This window comes from Scophthalmus maximus, chromosome 11, assembly GCF_022379125.1.
Source record: "Scophthalmus maximus strain ysfricsl-2021 chromosome 11, ASM2237912v1, whole genome shotgun sequence".
NCBI lineage: Eukaryota > Metazoa > Chordata > Actinopteri > Pleuronectiformes > Scophthalmidae > Scophthalmus > Scophthalmus maximus.
In genome coordinates this window covers 13,561,939-13,586,766 of record NC_061525.1, presented here as the reverse complement: position 1 = coordinate 13,586,766, position 24,828 = coordinate 13,561,939, and the positions used below count along the sequence as shown (strand labels likewise).

The following is a 24,828-nucleotide window of genomic DNA, read 5'->3' as shown; positions in this document are numbered from 1 at the left end:
CCAGCAACAGCGGTGAGGGTGCATCATCACAGTGGCGCAGGCGAACGAGGGGAGCCAGAGAGGGAATGCGTAGGAGAATGGCAGGCCTTCTCCCTCCCTGCCTCCCTCCTTGCCCTCCCTCCTTCCCTCGCTCCTCACATCCGCCTGCCACGCAAGGTGCACTCATCCGCACACAGGCCTTTCTCCCCGGTGACCTCCTGCTCCCTGAGATTCAGTATGTGTCACTGGGGTGCTGCTTACATGCTGTGGCATTGTAGTACTCCCACTGAGGACAACATGGCTTTATAAAGGGCAAGGCATTATTGATCTGTGTGAGAGTTTATCACATGTGTTGTCTCTTGGTGTCTCCAATTCTCATGCACACAACGGGAGCTCTGTAGACAGCACTGTATGTGCACAGAAACATGAGTGGACACACTGCAGTATTGTTAATTTACACAAATGCAACATGGAATCAACCTAAAACTCAGAAATTCAAAGTGTTGCTTTCAGATGATCCATGATCAGTCTTTTCCCTGTTTGCCATGTCTTCCTCTTCATAATGGATGACGATTACACAAAACAGACCTGTGTGTGTGTGTGTGTGTGTGTGTGTGTGTGTGTGTGTGTGTGTGTGTGTGTGTGTGTGTGTGTGTGTGTGTGTGTGTGTGTGTGTGTGTGTGTGTGTGTGTGTGTGTGTGTGTGTGTGTGTGTGTGTGTGTGTGTGTGTGTGTGTGTGTGTGTTGTGTGTGAAATTAGATCATTGGTTAGTTTTTGTGTTTTCCGCAGCAGAAATAAGGTCACGGTTTAGTGGAGTTCACTCATTGTGTGTGTGTGTGTGTGTGTGTGTGTTTATAATGCATTAGATGTCCCGTAAGCCTTCTCATGACTGGCGAGCATGTCTCTATCAATTATCTATGAGGCTAAATAATTAAAGACAATAGCGACACAATGCACCACATGTTGACAAGGCGGGAGTACAGTGTGTGTTTGTATGCGTGTCATCAGTGACCAAATGGAATCTCAGATATGTAAGTTGTCGCATCCATTTTTATTTGTGTTTGCACTCTAACATACAGAACAAAAAATGATAAGAAAAGAAGAAAAAAAAATGTGCAAACAATCCGAGGACAATGGGGTGTTTTGAGGTTTCACCCTTTTTTCTTTTCCTTTCCATCCCACTCTCCTAAAACTCTCTTCATCTCTTTATCCAGACATTCATCCTGCCACCATCTTGCTGTTTGAATATTTATGGCCATTCCAATTAGGGTTGCTTAAGCATGGTAGAGGCCTTCAACTATTTCAGAGGGAAAGGTAGAGATGGAGACATGGGTGAGTGGGCTGGTGATAAAAAAGAACAAAAAAACTACAGACAGATTATAAGATTTCCCCTTTTTTGGGGGTTTGGATGAGTGTATTTTTCCATTTGTTTTTCTTTTTCCTCTTTTCTCTCTCTGTAGTCTCAAGCATGAGTTGTTTTGAGAGGATGAGGGTGTGTGTGGGTGTACAGGGTGTCACCTTCTAACAACAGATATAGAAAGAGAAACGGAGAGACAGCAGCAGGGAGAGAGATAGAGGCAGAGAACAGAGGAGCGGAAGAAACAGATAGATACCGAGAGAGGGAAAGACAAAGAAAACAGGAGACGTGGTGATGGTGTTGTATGGGGGTGGGGGGTGGCAGCTGGCATTTGATGGTGAAGCATGCCTTTTTAATGAGTGATTTAGTCCTGTGCGTACCCATCCTCAGATCACTGCATCACACTGGACCCGGATAACAGACAGAACAGGGAAGGAAATGAGAATGAGAAGGTCAAGGGTTGCGACTGAAAAACAGGAACACGTGTAGAGAGGGACGAGCAGAATGAATGTCTATCAGCGTTTCCTTTTCAGTTATTCTGCCTCTGGTAGCTGCGTGTGTCCTGCACTAAAGAGAGAGAAAAGACTGTCTATGAAATTCACACCGCTCCTCTTTATTAACCTTCCTCTGTTGTTTTGACTTAACCTCTTCCCAGTTCTTACGCAAGCTTTTGTCTCTGATTGAGTCAAAGAAAGTGGCAGTAATACGCTGTCCTTGTGGCTCTCTGTGTCTGGCTTGTACTCAGTAGCACTTAACTACTATGGACTACTTTGAATGTGAATAGAGAGGAGATGGGAGCAAGCGTCATTCATTTCATACTAGAGAGAGAGAGAGAGAGAGAGCGAGAGTGTGAATGCTATTGTAGCCAGGTGTAGATTTCCGTTTGTCAAACACATGCCAATTCTTCAAATTAACAGAGGAGAGGAGAATAGGAAAATGATAGCAGCAAAGAAAGGGAAGAAGGGAGAGAGGGCGGGCTCGAAGGCGGGAGTGGAAGAGAGGAGGAGGAGAGTGTATTGATTTGACACTCAGGGAATCACACCACGGTTCTCTTCATTTTCATTCATCTGCCCTTGTAATGGTGGTGTTAATATGGCAGGTAGGGGGAGAGGGCAGGGAGGGGGGGGGGGATTTAGGAGGATGAGAACATTTTATTAGAATCCAATCTTTATTATCCTTCACCCCTGGCCACCTTTCTGACCCTGCACACACAGACATGCATGTATGCACTGGTGCACATGTATGCACACACTCGTGCCCCTAGATGTGTGTGGTGGTAGGGTGAGGGTGTTAATTACATGTTGGGCCTGAATGGACTCACAGTTGTACATTACATGTCTTATACAGTGTGTGTGTGTGTGTGTGTGTGTGTGTGTGTGTGTGTGTGTGTGTGTGTGTGTGTGTGTGTGTGTGTGTGTGTGTGTGTGTGTGTGTGTGTGTGTGTGTGTGTGTGTGTGTGTGTGTGTGTGTGTGTGTGTGTGTGTGAGAGAATGTTTTATGCAGGAACGGTGCTTAGATACAGTATGAGCAGCTCAAATGAAATTTTATGTAGGCCTTCCCAGTGCCTCCCTGAAATCAGCCATACTCGGCCCTTGGTAATTATCAAATAGATTAGCTGGGGGACGCAGAGGAGGAGGAGGGAGTGAGGAATGACGACTGACCCCTTTCATCATTTTGCATTGTGAAAACCACCTTCTTTACCTGTTCACTATTTGATAGAACAGTCCTTTATATAATGCTTTTATACAATTTTTGCAAATGGGCATTTGTACATTTCTGTAAAATGGTGCTCATCAGCTGAGGCAGAGTTGATGAATTTAAGACTAGTAAGCCAGAATGGCAACAACAAAAATTGGTATGGTATTTTTTTGCAAAAATCCCGCTGACAAACAAACAGATGGGGCAGAATCATCACCTCTTTGGGTGAGGTAACAAATAATTGATATTCAGTCCCCATGTCCTCGTACTTGTGGAGACATAAAGATATGAAAATAGTTTCAAACTGCATAGCCATAATTGTTATTGTTGGCTGAATATATTGAAAAAAAAAGGAAATTAACTCATGTCTGTGATGTATCGCTGTAGCCTTAACTGATCCTGATTTGGGTCCTTTGAAGGTTTCTTCAGCCTTTGACTATTTACTGCACGTCTGTGAATCCATGTAATCGACTGTTGCACACTTGTATTAAATGGTGTATCTGTCACACTATATCTACCATTCAAAAATACATCCACTATGTTGAGCTGCGTTAGATTCTCATTTACTGTACGTCTCTGGTACCGGGAGGTGACTGACTGCTGGTAGGCTGAGAAGCAGCACTGGGCCATATGCCACATTACTATTTTATTACTCTGGCACAGTATCCACTGTAGCTAACATTACCCTGAAACAAACACACACACACACACACACACAGAGTTTTGACAACCATTGTACCGTTGAGACACATATGTTGAGGTGTCCAAGGTCCTGCGTTTGCCAGTATTCCTGAATATTTTGTAATGTTACTGTCCATGGTGCTGATCTGCACTAGACTGTGACTCCTGACTACCTCACTTATTTTGTACTTTTTTGTGAATAACTGTGCAATTTATGCACATAGATTTCATAATGAAATATTTTCGGGATTGTACTGTACTGCTCCGCTTTTCTCAGTGCATTAAATGGATGATGGACAAAGAGTAGATGAATTGCGTTTACTGCTTTTGAGGTGGAATTATTTAACAAATATTGTTTACACTGACTCATAACTAGCTGGTAAAGGGCAGATTAGTCTGGATATTTAAATGAGAAAATAAGTGACTTTTATTAACAAGTGCAGCTTAACATTTTGCATGCTGCTACACCCCTTTTGACACCATTTGAAGACATTTGGTTTTGTGTGTTTGCACGTGGAAAAAACAGAATTCAAGAGTGTCAAGTCTACTTGTTCTTTAAGTTTCAGTGGCCCACGGGAATAAAGGACATAATAATGGCAACATAATGTAAAACCTGTGGGAAATTAATGAGGATTTTGTTTCACTTTTGTCGTGGCAGCTGTGACAGCACTTTCATTTCCCCTGCAGAACGTGGGACAACCTATGTGTGTGAGGGTCTAAATCAGTGAAAGAAAAATTGCATTGTAATGATACAGGGTAGAAGGAGACACAGTGAATGGAAAGACAAAGTGTAAAAAGAGATGAAAGGCAGAAATGAAAAGTTGAATCAGGATAAGGGGAAGAAGAATAAATAAGGGATGTGTAGGTGTACTCCAGTGTCTGCTCAATGCTTTGACACCCTGGGGTGAAGAGGCTCTGCACCAAAACACAGACACACACACAAACACACACACACACATGCACACACACACACACACGCACACACACACACACACACACACACACACACACACACACACACACACAATTTGTTGAGTGCACTCTGCACACATGGATTGGGAGACAGTGGGAGTGCAGATCGCGAGACAAATTACGAGTGTAAAAAAGTTTTTGTTAAAAAGCACGAGAAAAATAAAGTGACATTATTATGCACAGAGATGTGTTGAGCTCCTCTGTGGCCCATCGCCTGTGAGGCAATTACACATCCATTCAGCAGTTCCTCTCCTCTGATCTCCATCGCCATCATTTAAATGGCTGATTCCGTTTTTACCTCTAATGAAGGGTACTCTGTCGCACACAAAGCATACACTCGTACACGCAAAGCACACATGAATCGCACACTTGCTCACGCCGCGGCGTGTCACCGCAGCGCCCCCTACCCAGCTGTTGTCACGTGAGTGCATGGGCCCTAGCAACAGCGAGCGAGAGAGCGAACAAAAAAAGAGAGATCCTGGCGAGAGCAGGGGAGAGGGGAATGGGTAAAGAGAGGGGGAGAGAGAGAGAGAGATGGGAGGGAGTGATAGAGGTAGGGAGGAGGGAGCTGTAGAGCATTAATAAGTGATGAGTCCAACAGTGTGAATTGCTGTTAGTTAGCATTGCTGCAGCGCCGCCTTCATTTGCATGGCAGCACCAAGAACAAACCCCCTCACCTACGCCATTTCCTCCCTTGCTTTTCCCCGAATCGCTCGCTTTCTTGCTTTCACCCGCTTTCCTTTTTCTTTGCAGTATTGCCAACATCTAAAAATATGTATATCTTTTCTCAGTTACTTTCTTTGTGTTTCTTGCCCGTCTGATCTTTTCATCTCCTCCTCAGCCTCCCTAGTGGCTCCAGCATTCCTACATTAACTTTATCATTTTATCTTCTCATTGCTTTCCTCATAATGATCGCTCATGTTACTATTCATTTCCCTCCTTTTTGATGATAATTTGTCAAAAACAGCAGCCATATATTGTGATGCCATATTTAGCTGCGCCGTTCCAGCATCCCTTCATCTTCTGCCTCAATTTTTTTTCTCTCCTCCTCCTTCTCTTCTCCCCTTCCTCTCTGTATCGCCCACCTATTTCAAAGAAGAGGGGTGTCCTCTCTCTGGAGGAACTTTGGGGAAGACGAGTGATGCTCCAGGGCTCCCTAATCCGTTTTTCATTGTTCCTCCCCATCCCCCCCTTCCTGTCTCTCGCTCTCATTATTTGCATGTATGTATCTGTCTGTGGAAATTCTGACACGCACACACACACACACACGCACACGCACGCACACAGCAGCAGCAGCAGCAGATTCACTCTGCACTTGGCTTGACTTCCTGCCTTAGGCTGATCAGCTGAACTGATTCCATTACTTACAGACCCCCCTGAAAGAGAAAGGGAAGAGGGGCAACAGACTAGGAGGGGAGAAGACAGATATAGAAAGAGGTAGAGGGCAGAGAGGAGACTGGAGGAAAAGAGATCAGGGATGGAGAGTAGATGTCAAAAAAAAAGCAGGCGCAAAATAGGGTAGAAAAGGGTCGGGAGATAAAGAGGAAGTGAAGGGATTGTGTGCCTCCCCTGGGTGTGGGATAGACCTAAAAAATTCTCACCCTGTCTCCCACAGCAAAAACTCAGACACAGAAGCCCATACGTACACACACACACACACACACACACACACACACACACACACACACACACACACACACACACACACACACACACACACACACACACACACACACACACACACACACACACCAACAACAATAACAACAACAAACTCCTTGAGGCGTAGGCCGACTAGACGAGAATTGATCTCCTCTCCCACAAGGAAAGGCTTGCAAGGGGAGAAAGAGAGAGAGAGAGAGAGAAAGGGAGATGGAGAAAGACGGAGAAGAATTGTTTTTACACGTGTGGCTCTCAGGCCTGCAGGCCCCTCATCCCTCTCGCTCCCTCCTCTGTCACTCCCAACGGCATGTTTGTCTTTATCACCCTATCTCTCCCTCCATCAATCTCCATCTGCCGTCCTCCTCCCTGTAGGGTCAGCCCCGTCCTCTCCTCCACTGCCTCCATCTATCGCTGCCTGCGCCCTCTCTGCTGTTTTAGGTGTCACATCACCACAGACAGCTGGAGGCCAGGTAGTGACTTGGAATTAAATATCAGGTAGAAAGAGCACCAGTGTGTGGGGGGGAAGCGGTCAAAAGTCAGGGAAGAAAAATTATTATAATATGAAAAAAAAATCCTATAATTCAGGTAATTAAGGCTTCCCAGATATACCACTATTTGGAATATAAAAGGTACTATACATTTTCTATGACAACTTTTATGAAAAATAAGGGTTTTTATACAGTTAAAGTCTTTTTGCTTGTTTTTTTAATTTTTGGTTTAATTTTGAAAAGTTTTTTAGCATACTGGAAATTCATGAATACAAATAAATCAATTGTACCTGTTCTAATTTGTCAATCTATGCTTATGTATTGTCAAACAAATGTATCAATAGTGTAAAATAATTTTTTTTGGGGGGGGATTAATTTAGTTGAGTTGCATTACCAAACTCACCATTGTGGTGCCAAAAAGAAAATCCAAAGCTGTAATGGACATAATACATTTTCCTATTAAGATTAATCTAAGATTTAAAAAAAAATTAATATAGATTATGAAAACATTCAGCCAATTAATTGATGATGGAAATACCAAACTCTTTGCTGTAGCCTTCAATAACTCTGACCAAGAGAGGGGGAAATGTTGGGAGGAATGATGAAGTAAGTTTCCTTCACAACCACCACTTTCTTTTTCTCTGTTCTTAACCATCTCCGGATTTCTTACTCTGCCCACCACTCCACCCTCCTACCCCCCTCCGTCCCCTCTGGTCTGTCTTTCTCTCTCCAGGCATGTTGTGACAGGGTGTAGCAGTGTGTTATACAGGGTTCTACTCACCAAGTGCATATTATCCTGTAAGGCTTAATACCCAGGTTGGAACAAAAGGGCAGACTCGGAAATTACAGCTTACGTCGCTTAGCACTCAGCACAACAGTCTGACTCCCATGAAAACACGCGTGTGAACTTTCACATATGCTTGCAGATGCACAGACTGAAATGTATGTATCTATGGATATATATCCAGAAATCTGAAAACCCTGGCACAGTCACATGAATACAGATACTGCTTTGCCTCTTATATTTTACTGTTCTGTGTAATATGCAGATGCTCCCTCTAAAAATATCAGCATGGGCTCAGATCTCAAAGGAGCTATTTTCGATACAAAATGCTGCGGACTAAATCTCTGAAAGCTGGTCAGTCAAGTCAAATACAGCAAGGGAGCACACGATAATAGTGACAGATTTTAATACGGAGCAGCAGCTGATGTTTTGACATAAAGAGTGTGATGATAGCTCTAATCATTGGAAAATATTTCTACCATTTGTGACCATTTGTGACCATGCCTCAGTTGATGTTGACATACTTGTTCCACAATTTCAAGATATTTTATTTGATTCTGTGAAATTGCAAATGTCTTCTCACTTAAAAAAGAATTGGGTTGATTACAAAAAAGATTCATTGATGAAAGGAGGATAATAATATTTTTTAGCAAAAAAAAGTTTGACACAAGAGGTAAAGTTTCACTCTTGTTCACCTCTCAGTCTTGTTAGAGTGATAGAGCGTGTGTGTGTGTGTGTGTGTGTGTGTGTGTGTGTGTGTGTGTGTGTGTGTGTGTGTGTGTGTGTGTGTGTGTGTGTGTGTGTGTGTGTGTGTGTGTGTGTGTGTGTGTGTGTGTGTGTGTGTGTGTGTGTGTGTGTGTGGCAATGAGCCAGGCAAGTCCTCTCCGTTTTAATAAATCTCCTTTGGATGGAGCTGTGCAGCCATAAAATGCATCGATTGTCGTTGCTCACATTGTGGCAGGAGACACACTCTCACGCACAAAAGCTTATTTATTCATACTTGCATACACATTCCTATTCATGTTCATTGATTGCACGCACGCACACAAGCATGCACACATGCACACAGAGAAAAAAGGGGAATTGACATTTTACATACCTACATGGATAATTGTGTACAGATGAACACACATATTAAACAATACACATTTTGTAAACCAAAGAATTGAGAAAATCTGTTTGTGAAGTTTTCACACTCAATTTTACAAATGTAACAGCTAGCACCCAACATGTTTCAGAATTTTTTTTCTGTGCTGTGAGTAGTCTGACCTATTGCACAAAGATGTGTGTGTGCTTTTTACGCATTTCCAGAATTCCACTGTTGACCTGCGTTTTACTCAAGCTCTCTCATGTAAACACTGCAAGAAGACATTGAAACATCATGTACACCAAACAACAGCCAGCATGTTATCTCATTCTCTCTCTCTCTCACACACACACACACACACACACACACACACACACACACACACACACACACACTGGAATGGCATTCGCATAAGCAGACAATCTGCAATCTACTACAAACTCTGAAGTGCACTCGGTCCAAAACCCTTTGGGGGAAGGGAATACAAAAAGATTCAGAGAAGCGGAAAGAATCAAACACTGAAACTCACTCTCCTCGTCTCTTTTCCTTCTATCGCTTTCTCCTCTCTCTCTCTCACTCACACACACACACACACGCACACCACATACACATACTCTTGCTATTGACATGAAGATAAATCAGAGGCAGACCAAGCAGTCACTGATGTGAAATGAAAATGACACTAATCTGCTGTTACCATAACACACAGACTCATCATTTATTAACACCTACAATAACTCTCTTCTCTCTTTCTCCTCATTGTGTACATCAGACTAGATGGATGGGACAGAGTATGTTAAAAGCTCCCACGGGTTCACCTAAGTGCTGTGGCTGGCCATTTAAAGACACGTGACTTGTAGTCCTCCATTTGTTATCCTTCATCTTCACTAGTTTCAGTGGTTAATCTTTAAAATTCACACTCAAGTTTTGTTGAGTGGGTCTTATGGTGGAGATTCTGGTGTCTGCTTTAGTTCAAAGTCAGCACATATAGTATCTGAGGTATATTTTTACTTCACTCTGCAGCAAATTTTGTTTGGCAGGGCAAGATTATTTGTATAGCACATTCCAACAAGTCAATTCAAAGTGCTTTACACAAAACATTAAAAGCATTGGGAAGAAACAGATAAAATCACATTAAAATGCAATGATTTAGCAAAATCAACAATGATCATTGGCTGGAATATTTGATCGATAACCTTAGCCCTGAGAATGTAGGGCTGAAATGTGTGATTCTGAGGAACCCAGCCAAATGCAAAAACATCTTACGTGCAAATGATATGGCACATTTGTTATCCAAATATGGTGACTAACATATCCTCCTCTACATGCTTTCTTTCTCCTGTCCACCACAGGTAACCGTTTCTTCCTGACCTCATTCGGCGCTCTGTATATCTCAGAAGTGCAGAAGGAAGATGCTCTGTCTACCTACCGCTGCATCACAAAGCACAAGTACAGTGGAGAGACTCGCCAGAGCAATGGAGCCAGGCTCTCTGTTATGGGTATGCAACAAACTACCATTTCCACTAATGCAATGCAAATAGGAGTTTTGGAGGCTTGTCTTTCACAGTTATTTTGTGCAATATAGTATATTGAAGAAGTAGATGGAGATTTAGGTTTTTGATCTTGAGAGATTAGTCCACCATTTTGGTAAGAACAATTATTTCCTCTGTTGCTTAATTAAGAAAGATTGATACCACTCATTGTGTCTGTATGGTCTATATTAAAGCTTCCGAGTGAGAAGCTTAGCTTACCTTAGTATAGAACCATGTGTTATTTTGACACTTTTTTGTAGGTGGATTTTGTGACATCGGACAGAGCCAGGCTAGCTGTTTCCCCTTGTTTCCTGTCTTTGTATAAAGATAAGCTAATCAGCTGATGCCAATAGCTTTATTGGGTATTGATCCTCTCACCTTACTTGTAGCAAGAAACTGAATAAGTGCATTTCCCAAAAGGATCTAAAAGAAATCTGTTTAAAGTACGGATGATTCCAAATGAATGTATAATTTCTCTGATTCTTCACCTACAGACCCTACGGAGTCCACCCCGTCAGTGCTGGACACTTTCCAGTCCGGTGAGGTGCAGGTGGGGCACAGTGTGGAACTGCCCTGCGTCGCATCTGGATACCCAAACCCCACCATCCGATGGCTAAAGGATGGTCGGCCATTACCTGCGGACTCCCGTTGGACAAGGCGCATCACTGGCCTCACCATTTCAGACTTGAGGCTCGAGGACAGCGGCAACTACATCTGTGAGGTCACCAACAGCTTTGGCTCCAAAGAGGTGACAGGTCATCTCAATGTCATAGGTGGGTAAAGGACTTAAGAGACTACAACAGACTATATTCAATTCAATTCAATTCAATTCAATTTTATTTGTATAGCGCCATATCACAACATACATTGTCTCAAGGCACTTTACATAGTGAGGTCAATATTACAATATTACAGGGAAAACCCAACAAATCCCACAATGAGCAAAGCACTTGGCGACGGTGGAGAGAAAAAACTCCCTTTTAACAGGAAGAAATCTCTGAAGATATTAGCTATTAGATAGCAGGAGCAAAAGAATTAGATGGACACAAGTAATGAATGCGATTTCAGGTCACGGACAGGCATGATATGTGACAACATTTAAGTTCTGTGGGCTGTGCCCCTATAGGCCAGCCCAACCCACCATCGAGTATGCCTAGCATGAGCTTGATCTCCACAGACGGCTCGTTCCCCTGCTGTGCTCTCATACCCCACTGAGGCGTCGCTACAGTGACAGAACAGAACAGTGGTCATGCAGGCCTGTCGTCGTGTTTACTGAGGATGTGAGAGAAAGAGGAAAAGAGTTTTTCATAATGTTGTGCGTATGGATCAAAGAGATGTACGGAGGTGATGCAGATGGACAGGAGATGGCACACTTGTGTAGAGCATTGGGGACAGAATGGAGTGGAGGTGGGGGGAGAAGATGGAATTTGAGGGTGGTTGGGAAAAGGGCTTCACCCTTAGTGGACACTGGGCAGACTGGGCACTGGGCGCATCACTGCACTAGCCATAAACCTCCTGTGACACAGAAGGTGGGGGACACACACATTCAGAGATACACACACACAGTACAGTAAAGAAAGTCTTTCACATTCACATTCACTGTCACTCACACATGCACACTCATGCACACACATGCAGAAGCCTCCAGCATTTGACACCAGCTGCTTTATTGCTCAGTGACATTTTCTCCCCTTTCTGTTCCTCTGTCTCGTTTTTCACACGCATGCATGTGTGCGCACACACACACACATACAGAAATCATACACGCACAAATCATACACAATCAAACTCACTCGCAAACAGCTAATTCACAATTTCACTTCACCAAAATGCGATATGTGTTGCCTGGCCAAGCACAGCATGGTGCAATTGAAATTGCTTCCATTAAGTTATGCAAATAATACCCATGTACTGTCTGAGACAAGCCTGCATACACTCCATGTACTGTGCCTTCAATATCTAGGTTGTAACTTGACATTTCAAACAGCATTGGTTTCTGTATAACTTGTCCCTCTTTCTCTGTCTTTCTCTTCTTATCTCCAGAGCCACTGCGAGTCACCTTGTCTCCCAAGAATCTGAAGACGGGGATCAGCAGTACAGTCATCCTCTCCTGTGCCGTCCAGGGTTCCCCCCACTTCACTGTGTCCTGGTACCGTAACACAGAACCCGTCATGCCTGATCAGCACTTTTCCATCCAGGGGGCTCACAATGAGACATTGTTCATCTCCGCTGCACAAAAGAGACACTCGGGAGCTTACCAGTGCTTTGCCACACGCAAGGGTCAGACTGCCCAGGACTTCTCCATCATACTGCTGGAAGGTGAGGACAGGAAACGGATTACCATGTTGGAGTACAGTTAATGTATATGTAATTATTTACCTAGAATGTTGGCACACTTAATGCCGCTTTATGCTTGTTACTGATGCAAAGTCTTCCATAGTGATTTGTTTTTATTATCAAATAAGTTCCAGCTTCTCATGTTCCCACCATAAGTGCTGATTTAAATCCAAACGCACTAATTCACACCCTGTGTCGTGATTGTTTCTCAGATGGCACACCCCGTATTGTTGCCTCCTTCAGTGAGAGGGTGGTGGTCCCGGGTGAACCGTTTTCCTTGATGTGCGGCGCCAAAGGAGCACCTCCCCCAACCATCACCTGGACCCTGGACGACGAGCCAGTGGCGCGGGACCTGTCGCGAGTCCGAGCCAGCCAGTACACGCTCTCTGACGGCAGCACTGTCAGCCACGTCAACGTCAGTAGCCCACAGATTCGCGATGGAGGAGTGTATCGGTGCGCCGCACGAAACTCGGCCGGTAGTGCCGAGTACCAAGCGCGCATAAACGTAAGAGGTGCCTGTCTACTTTTCAATATCAGTCATACAGAGGCTTCTCATAGCCTGACCCCTACCCCTTCCCTGACCCATACCCTATCCTGTATCCTTCTATATTTCTACATTTCCCATGTTTTTTTTTTCATAGTTTATTTAAATTGTTTTTGTTCTGTCTCAGTCTTTTCATGTACAGTTTTTGTTAATTATCTGCAGCAGTGGGTGTTTTCGTTCTCCAGAGGCCCGTATATGTTGTCTGTTTCATTCTCTTTCTTTTAGTCTATCTCCTCAGGCTTACTGTTCTGTTGCCTGACTTACCGTAGCTCTGCACATGTGCCTGTTTGAATGCACACATACATAGGAACACATGAAAAAAACACATGGACGGACACACACATAGACATGTTGAGGGCAGACATAATGTGAAAGATAGAGAGACTATAGTTTAACATATGGAGAGAGAAGAGTGGGTAAAGGACAGGAAGTGAGATGGAGGCGATGTGAGGAAAATTAAAGAAGTAACTTTAGAAGGAACAAAAACAGATGGCCAGAGACTAAGAGAGAAAGAATAGATTACATGAGAGAGAAGGAATGGAAAATAGAAGAGCGGAGGAGTGCCACTGTCTGCTGGGGGAGTGATGGTGAACTCTGGTGACAGGACTGGTGATGTCACTGTCATCAGAGGAGACAAAGATGAGGAGTGACACCGATGGACAGGGCTGTATCGCTGTCTCTGTCTCTCTCTCTCGCTCTCTCTCTCTCTCTCTCTCTCTCTTCTCTTATTTAATATTTCTGTCTTTGGGTGAGATGTTTAGTTGTGACATGTGAGTCTGCTCTAAGCAGACATGCCTGAATGATCATTGGAGTAAGAATGAGCCTCATTGCCAGAGATATTCAGCCAAAAACACAACACACACTGACACAAATACAGGCAGTGAGCATGCAGACATGGACACACACGAGCGTAAGCACACATGAAAAAGTAGTAACACACATGCTATGCTTATCCACTCACTGAAATGTGATACGCTCAACTTATCCCATTCAGTGAGCAGCCAACAGCAAAGATCCTGAGCCATACAGACACATTCACAAGTGTGCTGGAACTGTGTGTGTGTGTGTGTGTGTGTGTGTGTGTGTGTGTGTGTGTGTGTGTGTGTGTGTGTGTGTGTGTGTGTGTGTGTGTGTGTGTGTGTGTGTGTGTGTGTGTGTGTGTGTGTGTGTGTGTGTGTGTGTGTGTGTGTGTGTGTGTGTGTGTGTGTGTGTGTGTGTGTGTGCGTGCGTGCGTGCGTGCGTGCGTGCGTGCGTGCGTGCGTGCGTGCGTGCGTGCGTGCGTGCGTGCGTGCGTGCGTGCGTGCGTGCGTGCGTGCGTGCGTGCGTGCGTGCTCGCGTGTTCGCGTGTTCGTGTCTGTGCGACGGCCCTCCTGAATAATACATCTTTGACTCGTCAGAGCTGTGACTTCAAAGCTCAGCACGGGCTTAGAAAGGGAGGAGAGAGAGAGAGAGGTGGGGGTAGGAGGGCGGGAAGGAGAGACAAAAACAAAGATACAAGACGAACAATGGTGAGAAGGTCAGAGCAGAAGTGAGGGATGATTGAGTGAAAGCTGCCAATGTCTTCCAACGATGCTAAACACATAGTGCGTCTGCCCACAGCCTTCAGTGTCTGGTCTTCTGGCAATGATACATGACCAACATACTTGAGGCAGTTAAGATTTATTTCTGTCATATTTTTCTGTTTTTAGGTCATCACTCAAATTGATCTACAAATTACCTGTTTTGGCCACTATTTCACAGTCAACGCGCCACTCAAAAATACCATGGCACGACATTAATAAAGTTCTCAGCAGAACTGTGGATAGTGCACATATTTGCCATAACACAAAAAAACTAAGTTACACTATGCCCTATGCATTTGTATCATGGCCCACGGTGAATAGAAGCGATAGCACACATATGGGGACACACAATCTTGGGCTGTTAAAGCCGATGAGTTCCGCGCTGGAGGATCCTGCAGCACCCAACACACATGTGGCAGGTTGGCGTGAATGAAAATCCATACAGGGAAATGTCATGCATGGGCGTACCCATGCATGTAAGTGTGCTACCTTCACGTAAACTAAAAGCCTCTTTAAAAAAGTGTCAGTTCAGTTTTTGTCATCTGTTTCACCCACTCACTTTCCCTCTGTCTGTTATTTTCTCTTTTTAGATTAGGATTAGTCATGCTGTGGGTTACATTAAATGTTTCTATAGATGTCAGTAATATTAAATAAAATTATTATCACTAATCCAATGTGACCTGTAGTCAATAATACTGTCGATGCTCTGAAGTCTGACATCTAGTTAGGGTCTGTTATAGGAGGGGCAACATGAATAACCTGTATCAGAGAGACAGGGGCAAGATCTTTAAGACTTTTCATCCACTTTTGTTCCTTTAACCTTTTTTAACTTTTAAAAGTGGGGCATTTTCAAGTTGATGTCTAAAACTTTATTCGTATAGCACCTTTCAAAACAGCCGTTACAAAGTGCTTCACAAAGCGAGGCAAAAACCGCCCAGAATATTGTAAAGGTACTGCTATGTAAATGTATATCTTCAGACTTAAAAGTCCAAAAGACCTACATGTGTCTGGGAACAGATTTTCAGCAGAAAACAGTTGTGGGTGGGTGGGCAGGAGTGAGACGGTGCATCTAGGTAGTAATGGAGTGTGTAAGTGCTTCTCCGTAAAAAAAACTCTAAACACTAAAAATTATTTTTCATATTAAAGCAAGAAATTGTAACCTCTCTCTCCATACACCCCTACATGCTCTTCTTCCTCTTCTGTCCCTCCCCTCCTTCCCAACTCCCTTCCCTAAATTCCTAAAATTCCACGACCTGCTTCTGACACCATCAACTAATGATCTTTTTTCCCCCCTCTCTTCTCTACCTCTGGTCAACCCATCTCTCCATTTCTCTCCGTTTCTTTGCTCTTCCTGTCTCCACCCCCCTGCCACCAGGTCCTCCAAGGATTCGGCCGATGAAGAATATCACCGCAGTGGCAGGAAGAAACACTTTCATAAACTGCCGGGTGATTGGGTACCCTTATTACTCAATCAACTGGTACAAGGAGGGACTTCTGCTGCCTGATAACCATCGCCAGGTGGGGTCTCCTGCTCCTCTGCTCAAAGATAATAAGCCCAGAACTTATTTTTCATACTTCAATGTATAACATGAACTTACATTATGTACATGTAGAATCCTATCCTATGCTGTACTTCCTGTATATAGAATTTAGTTTGAAAGCTCATTTGGTAGATCTTGACCTTAATTCTAAGGTGTTATTACTATTTTTAAACTGAATTATGCACAAAAAAATCAAAATGCACTAGATTAAGTTATGGTGTAGTTTTACTTTCTTTCCTCAAAATCATTCGAAGCCAATAGGTAATGATTATAGAGCAAAAAATCTTTTTAAATAACAAATTGCATTTTTCAGAAATACAAAATTTAAATTTCATGAAATAATTCACCTGATAATTTCACATAACAAAGGTATTAGACATTTATGCTCTCATGTTTATACAAACCAAAGCTAAAGAGTATTGCTGTTAGATACAAAATGGTATTGGCCGCTGACCTCTACAGTATTATCTATTAAGTTTTGTTGTATTGTATGTTGTATTACTTCATGTTTTGCTATGAAAGCACAAATCAAATCAAGGGGACTTCTTTTTGCATCAGTGTTGAGTAAGTTTTGATCTTAGACCTCAGTTCAAATTCGCAGCCCTTTAAAGGAATAAGAAGAGCAAGCACTCCGCATCTCTGCATGTAACACTGCTGATGTCTGTTCAGGTGGTGTATGAGAATGGGACTCTGAAGCTCAGCGATGTTCAGAAGGGGATGGATGAGGGAGCCTACGTCTGCAGCGTGCTCATCCAGCCACAGCTGTTCATCACGCAGACGGTTTATGTCACTGTCAAAGGTCAGTCGCAGGGTGGATTTTTGGGGGATTTTTTTTTAACTGATAACTTTGTCCCGACCCCATTTTCTGGACATTTTCGGGAGTTTATGGCTGCATATAGCTGTTGATGTCTCTACATAACACAAGAGCACACCTATTGTGTGGTGGTAATGGCATTTGAGTTTTTGTCAATAATGTGAATCTGCTGTGTGTAAAATAATTGTACGAATTGTAATTCATACGAGTCTAGCTTTGTTTAAGTGTGTCATAAAAGGCAGTGGGAAAAACTATGAATGTAAAACAGTGATTGTAAAAGGGATGGAGAGAGAGTAAGACTGCTTTGGAGCGGGAGGGTGTTATTGTAACAGAGGGAGAGGGAAGAAGGAAGCTGTATGCATTGCCTCTAATAACCCCTGATTAAGGGGCGAAGTGGCCTAGTGTGTTCTCTCAACCACTCAGCAATTACATAGAGCAGGAGTGCTATTGTATAAGATAAGAGTGTGTGTGTGTGTGTGTGTGTGTGTGTGTGTGTGTGTGTGTGTGTGTGTGTGTGTGTGTGTGTGTGTGTGTGTGTGTGTGTGTGTGTGTGTGTGTGTGTGTGTGTGTGTGTGTGTGTGTGTGTGTGTGTGTGTGTGTGTGTGTGTGTTCTGCATGTCAGCCTGTATGTTATCCCGCTCTTGTCTCTGCAGCAATAGCATGACATGTTTGTTTTAAGGATGTTGACGAGTGTGAGTGTGGGTTTTGTGTGTTTTGTGCTTGACATTAGTAGACATTTGGAATTTCTGCTACTTGTGGTCTTTGCAGTGTTTCCCTGCACATATACAGTACACCCACGTGCGTGGACATGAGCTTGCTCGTACGCACATAGTCATACGTGTATATAGCTTTGCAGCACGTGCGTAGGTATGTGCTTGTATGAATGTGTGCTCGTCAGGTCTCTGATTTAATTAGATGAATTTTAACGAGGCCCAGATTAAATCCCCCAGATGTCTCAGCTGTAACCCCCTCACCACCACCACCACCACCACCTCCTTCCCTTCCTCCCGCACTCAAAACCGCCGCCATCACCTCCGCCGGTCTCCATGCCAACACCGTTCTTCCCCCTGTGGATGAAGCTCTAATTAGAGCAGCTATTATGGGCTGGCTTTAGCAGGGCAGGGCGGGGTGGAGTTGAGGTGTTGGTAGGGGGCACAGGAGGCTGCGGAGTGGGCAGCAGGCCAGACTAAGGTGGTGTAGGTGTCCAGCTTAGAGGAGAGACTCACAACAGCAAATGTATGATCACCAACAGTCAAACAGAGAGATGGACTAGTTGTTTATCAGTCAGCCTTCCTGGTGAAAATGAAAATGTTTTGAACCATGCCCACAAAGAAAAAAGATCTGACTGTCTTTTTGTGTCCCTCCTCTGTTACATTCTCACTTCACCTCTTCTCCCTTTCCGCCACTCACCCACCCCATGTCCTCTCCATGCCCTCATATCTGTGTCTACCCATATTCTCCCTGTGCCTTCACATCTGACTTTCTCTCTCTTCTCTATCCTTCACTTATTTATATCTGCCTCAAATCTCTGTCTTCACCTTTTACTTACCCCACTCATTTATACAACCCTGTTTTAATTCATCTTCTCTCTATATATCTGTTCCCTCTTTGCATTTTTCTGTCTTCTTTCTATCTGCCCTTTATTTCACCCTGTTGCCTGTCCTTGCCGATATCTCCCCCACTCTATTTTATATTTCTGCCTGATCTGCCTGTTCTTTCTCGTTTTACTTATCTCCTTTTCATCTCATTTCACTATTTTCCCCTTTACTACTTTGTCACTGTTACATTTGCATTTACTCTCCCTTTCTCTCTCCTCATCTTACCCTTCATCACTCTCTTGCTCACTCATTCTTGCTCTCCGTCTGTACTTCTCTCAGTTCCTCCACTGATCCAGCCTTTTGACTTTCCTCCGACATCCATTGGTAAATTGATGTACATTGCCTGCGTTGTGTCGTCTGGAGACATGCCCATACGCATCACGTGGCGAAAGGACGGGCAAGAGATCGTGCCCTCCTCAGGCATCACTATTGACACAAAGGAGTTCATGAGTTCCCTGCAGATATCCAAGGTGTCGCTCAAACACAACGGCAACTACACCTGCATTGCCAGCAATGATGCTGCCACTGTCAGCACGGAGAGGCAGCTCACAGTGACAGGTAAGAAAAAAACGCAGTGAGTGATGATAGAAAACATGAAAGTGATATTTAGAAAGGGTTGGAAGAAAAAGGAAAGGGGTTATTTTAAAAGAGCGCTGCAGAGATTTAGTATTGCCCTTCAATGAAATATGGTCAGAAATGAAGCGGCAAAGGGTGAAGTTATGTAAAATCTGTGAAAGCCAAGCACATGAATGGGGTGCCTTTTAGGCATTTTACCACTAACAGTTATTAAAGGTATGCATGTGAATCAGCATGTTGCCTGTCCTTGCACTAGATTGAATGATATTACAGTATCAATATAACTACCAATGTCTTATGTCATATTATTATAGCCTGTTACAAAATGTGTGAGTGCGAATAGAGTCAATGCTCCAGTCCAAGTCCAAGTTGAGTAACAAACCTATAGAAATCTGAATTTGACTACTACATTACTACCTTCTAAGCATGTGAATTGATGCAATTCTATTAACAATATTAATATAAGTCAGAGAGGCCTTTGGCTAGTCACACGTCTTTATCTTTTTCTTTAGTATATATTCAATCACACGACTCTTACTCATAATGGGAGTATTTTTACAGTTTTGTAATTGTATTTTTACTGAAATGATCTTAATAAATCTTCTGCCCCTGAAAATCTGTGGATTGTCGCTTTAAAATGGATCCCACATTAATTCAATTTCACCATGATAAACATACCAAACATAGTTTCAATATAGTAGTACAGCAGTGTCAGCGGCAGTGTTTTAACTGACATACCTTTTGGTTGCAATGCAGGAAACTCTAAACACGGTTCTGCTGTTTCTTTCTGTTCATGTCCCTCTTCCTCCAGTGCCTCCTCGGTTTGTGGTGCAGCCCAACAACCAGGATGGGATCTATGGGAAGGCAGGGATTCTAAACTGTTCAGTTGATGGATACCCTCCTCCCAAGGTCATGTGGAAGCACGCCAAAGGTGCCCTAGGTATATTAACCCATCTTTCATTCGTTATCCATGTACTGTGATGTGCCTCTGTCGGCTTTTCTCTGCCCGTTGTAACAGTCATAGGTCCATACTGTCCAAAAAAATTAATAATTCTCTTGAAATTCAAGTGTTATCACCTACCGTTCTATAAAATATTCACCTATCCCTGTTGCTGTGTCTCTCTTTATGTCCAGCGGGTATTGGCAACCCGCAGCAGTACCACCCTGTGCCTCTGACAGGCCGTATCCAGATCATGAGTAACGGCTCTCTGCTCATCAGACATGTCCTGGAAGAGGATCGCGGCTTCTACCTCTGCCAGGCGTCCAACGGGGTGGGCTCCGACATCAGCAAAAGCATGGTTCTCACCGTAAAGAGTGAGTATACTAACTCACATAGGCTAATTCATCAGAGTATGACTTCTTCACGGCATCGATGACTGCAGTGAGGCCATCTGGGATGCTCCAGTCCTCCTGATTTATCTTCATGCACGCAATGCTTGCAAAATGTGTCAAACCAATGACTGCAGTGCTGTGCTCTGTGGGCATGAGGATATACACAAACACACCTAATAGTGGATCTAAGGTGAACATGGAGCAAAAAAATGTAGAGAACAGAGGGAGTAAGAGAGATGTGCCTATGTGTGTCCGTTGTGTGTGTTGCGGTAGGCAGTGAGAAAGCGAGCAACTGAGCGATTGATCTTTTGACTCTTGGGATCTGTCTACAGACAATCAAAAACACTTTGAGCTTAATCATTATCTGCAATCAATCTCTCCAACCTGCCCTTGCTGTCAGTAACACCCTGTGTGATGCAATGTGAAACTGGAAAGGGAACATGTACATGTACATGTACACATACATGTACATGTATGTGTACATGTAGATACACACGCAGATGGCTGTGAACATCGTGTCAGGCAGCGTGTGAGTCCATTATCCTTTGTTTCAGAGATGAGAGATGTTAACGCAACATTTCTGGAACCTTTTGACTCTTGCTCATGCAGACACATTTAACCAGGTGCACATAAATACATCTATTCATTTCATTGTGTTCTTCTATTCCAGGGTTGCCCCTCTCTCTCTGTCTCTCTCTCTGTGTCTCTCTCTCTCGCTCTCTCCTTCTGGTGTTAGTGTTATTGATTGAACCGTTCCTCTTCCCTGCTTCCCTCAATTCTGTCTGTTTCGCTCAGCGGAGAGGGAGGAAAAGAGGGAGGGTGAGATGAATAAGTGATGAAAACAAAACAGCAGAACCCTCCTCAGATCGATAGTGTGTGTGCGTGTGTGCGTGTGTGTGTGTGTGTGTGTGTGTGTGTGTGTGTGTGTGTGTGTGTGTGTGTGTGTGTGTGTGTGTGTGTGTGTGTGTGTGTGTGTGTGTGTGTGTGTGTGTGTGTGTGTGTGTGTGTGTGTGTGTGTGTGTGTGTGTGTGTGTGTGTGTGTGTGTGTGTGTGTGCGTGCGTGCGTGCGTGTGTTTGAGTGTGTTGGCAAGAGAGGATTGAGTGTGTGAGTGATTTTGTGTAGAGTGTACACGAAAGGAGGAGTGTATCGTTTTTGCCTCTTCATTCACCTAGACCCCAATGTTAACTATTGGAGAATGAGAGAGGAGGTTTATTGACTTTACCTCATTGACCATAGCTCTTCATTACTCCACTGCTATGGAACTTGGCCACTCTGAGCTCCACCTTTTTAACTGCCAACTGTCCCACCTTTCTCTTCTCCACTCTTTTACTTCGTTCTCCCTTACCACTTAAACTCTGCCTATTATCCACTTACACCCCCCCCCCCCCCCCCCCCCCCCCCTTTTAACTACCTCTGTCATCTAGTATCCCTCTCATCAATCAGTTTACTGTCACCTTTTCTCCCTGCTTCCCACCATTTGTCCTTACGTTCTCCTCATCTCACACACCATTTCCCTTCTCCTTTCAGTCCCGGCAATGATCACCAGTCACCCCAACACCACCATGGCTAAGAAGAGTCACGTGAAGGAGCTGAACTGCACAGCTAGGGGAGAATGGCCCATCATCATCCGCTGGGAAAGAGGCGACACGGTCATTGACCCTGACCGCAACCCCCGATACTCCATTACGACCAGTCCCAATGAGAAGACTGACGAGGTGTTGTCCACACTCAAGGTAAGAAACATTAATATGTGGCTGAGCATCTAGTTGTTGAAATCCGACAGCTTATGTTTTGTTTATGACGCTTACTCAACAAAGTGGTGGCTTTCACTTTTTTCTTTCTTTTCACTTTTGCTGGTTTGTCTGTTTGGGGTTCTGAGTCAAGGTGCAGTGTTTTAAGCCCACTCTGGTGTGTTGTGTGAACTTCTATTCATTGCCTGAGGTGCATTGAAAACAGATGAGACTAGAAAGAATCCATCATAACATCAATTGGTGTGTTAAGCGTTGCTAAAGGTTGTTACAGATCATGGCCAATCACATTAGACCAATCGATTGTTCGACATCTGCTCTTCACCAGATACGACAATCTTTGTATGCGAGTGTGAATATATCTAGCCCTAAATATGATGCCAAGAAAAGATTAAATCCATGTTTCAAGAAATATTAAAAGACACTATGTTATGATTCATGGCATCAATAAGTCCCCCATCTCTACTGTATTAAAACAAATACATAAAAAATTTGCTGGAATCTGGAAAATGGAGGCGATGGATTCAGATTTTGCAACCAGGTGATGCATTGTTTTTGGATTTGACACTAAGAGGAGGTCACTCGTAACAAGTGGCACCGATGGAGCTCGGTGATCAACTTTGTCCAATTGGTTCTGAGGATGTCAGCATGTCATTCAACAATCACACAAGCTTTTGTGTGTGCATTGTGAACAACATTTAATCAAGACAAGACTAGTGGATTTGGCAACTGTAACCGTGGTTTGATGATGTAACTGTTTGTGAAACGGACAGGATAATGACGAGCAGGAGTTGTTGGAAGAGAGAAAAAACGAAAGTTAGAGGCTCAAAGTAGAAGCTTTAGATAGAACACCGACTGTACCTATTACTTTCGTCTAACATGAATATTTATCGCTGATTTTGTGTTGTTGGTGTGGATTTAGACATATCCACTGGTTAAAGAATGTATGTATTCAAAGGCCCCATGAAATTAAAAATGCTTTTTTTCAAGTTTCAATCCTTTGTCCCTGGCTGTTAATCGATGTCAAAAAAACTTAACCATAGTATTTTATATCAAAGTCCCTGTCTTTCCCTTACTTGTAGAACAGTTTGAATTCTTTGATGACAATTTTTTGTCCAATGACAAGGTTTTCTCGAATTATTAACTCCGTCCCTGTGACTATAAATTCTCCCTGTTACCGACCGGTGCACAGGAACCAACACTGTCTAATTCATCCGCAAGAAGTCCTTGACAACAGGGAGCAGACTGCCGTCATGATTTTCCATGTTGAGCTGCTAAATACTGTCAACTCTGTCGTGCCGTGTGACGCACGTCCAGCGCTATTGGCTGCTGTCAATGCCAATCAATATTGGCGACAATTCCCTCCATAGCCTTGCGTTTTACAGGTGAATATGCGGAATCAAATTGCACTCAATTTCACAGGGTCCTTAAAGTGCAGGCAAAGCATGCTTGAATGAGGTCTATGTGGATACACCTTCACGAGCTTAAGAGACAAAAGCAGCACAGAGTTTGTGTTGGGCATCGTGTGTTTATGACAGCAGAGAATCTTTATACCAAAAAAATGCAGTGGACCGCTGCATGTTAGAGCAAATACTCTCACAACTGTGTGCTTTACACAGTTTGTCAGCACCAAGACAGAGTTGTTTGTCTCCTTGACATTTTTCTTTCTACCTTTCTCCCTACAGCTAAAGCCAGCAGAGCGTGAGGATTCAGTCTTCTTCTCCTGTCATGCCATCAACTCTTACGGAGAGGGGCGAGGCCTTATCCAGCTCACTGTGCAAGGTAACCATTCCTGTAAAGATGCATGTGCTGTACGATCTCCTCTTCATGCTGATTAGAGCTACACAAGTATGCTCTTCCCTCTTTTCCCTCAAAAAATTAACTTTTTTTTGCTTCCACCTTTCCCTCCATTATCTTACGTCCTCTCCCGTTGTTCACGTTCTCTCTTTTAAACCTTCAGAGCCCCCAGACCCTCCAGAGCTGGAGGTGCGAGAAGTGAAGGATCGCAGTATGAATCTCCGGTGGACGCAGAGATTTGATGGAAACAGCGTCATCACCTCCTACGATATTGAGTATAAGAACAAGACAGGTAAGTAAAAAGAGTGCATTTTACAGATAATGAAGATCTTTTAAATCACTATATAATGATTCAATGTCTTCTGACCACCAATGTCAAAATACAAAATACAAAAGATTTTTTTCCCACAAGATTTGAAGCTTTTTACAAAGATTATAGGAAAATCATAAGACTCAATATTACAGAAAGTAAGATTGAGAAAATACAAATCCTCCTTGTCGAAAGATGATTGCAACTCAAACTGAAAATAACTTTATCGTGATTCTCTTCTTCTTTGTCAGATACCTGGGAGCTAAAGCATGCCACTCGGAACATCTCTCCCACCAACAATCAGGCCAACATAGTGGATCTTCACCCCGCCTCTGTCTACAGCATCCGCATGTATTCCTACAACTCGATAGGCAAGAGCGAGGCCAGCAAGGAGCTCACCATCAGCACAGAAGAAGCGCGTAAGTATC

At 43.6% G+C, this 24,828-nt stretch overlaps 1 protein-coding gene across 3 annotated transcripts in view; it reads left to right on the top strand.

The window, feature by feature from the left end:
* LOC118299662 (Down syndrome cell adhesion molecule-like protein 1 homolog) overlaps positions 1–24,828 on the top strand; it is an 89,936-nt gene that overhangs the window by 43,468 nt on the left and 21,640 nt on the right. Inside the window, exons 4-16 of one of the 3 annotated variants that reach the window (XM_035623561.2) lie at positions 10,061–10,207; positions 10,735–11,013; positions 12,284–12,559; positions 12,790–13,089; positions 16,059–16,201; positions 16,894–17,023; positions 18,916–19,194; positions 20,024–20,143; positions 20,347–20,526; positions 22,073–22,278; positions 23,979–24,075; positions 24,254–24,382; positions 24,652–24,819. In XM_035623561.2, the coding sequence (XP_035479454.1) occupies positions 10,061–10,207; positions 10,735–11,013; positions 12,284–12,559; positions 12,790–13,089; positions 16,059–16,201; positions 16,894–17,023; positions 18,916–19,194; positions 20,024–20,143; positions 20,347–20,526; positions 22,073–22,278; positions 23,979–24,075; positions 24,254–24,382; positions 24,652–24,819 (2,454 nt within the window). Of the gene's footprint in view, positions 1–10,060; positions 10,208–10,734; positions 11,014–12,283; positions 12,560–12,789; positions 13,090–16,058; positions 16,202–16,893; positions 17,024–18,915; positions 19,195–20,023; positions 20,153–20,346; positions 20,527–22,072; positions 22,279–23,978; positions 24,076–24,253; positions 24,383–24,651; positions 24,820–24,828 lie in introns of those variants that run through there. The other 2 variants (XM_035623560.2, XR_007031715.1) reach the window with 2 other exon arrangements.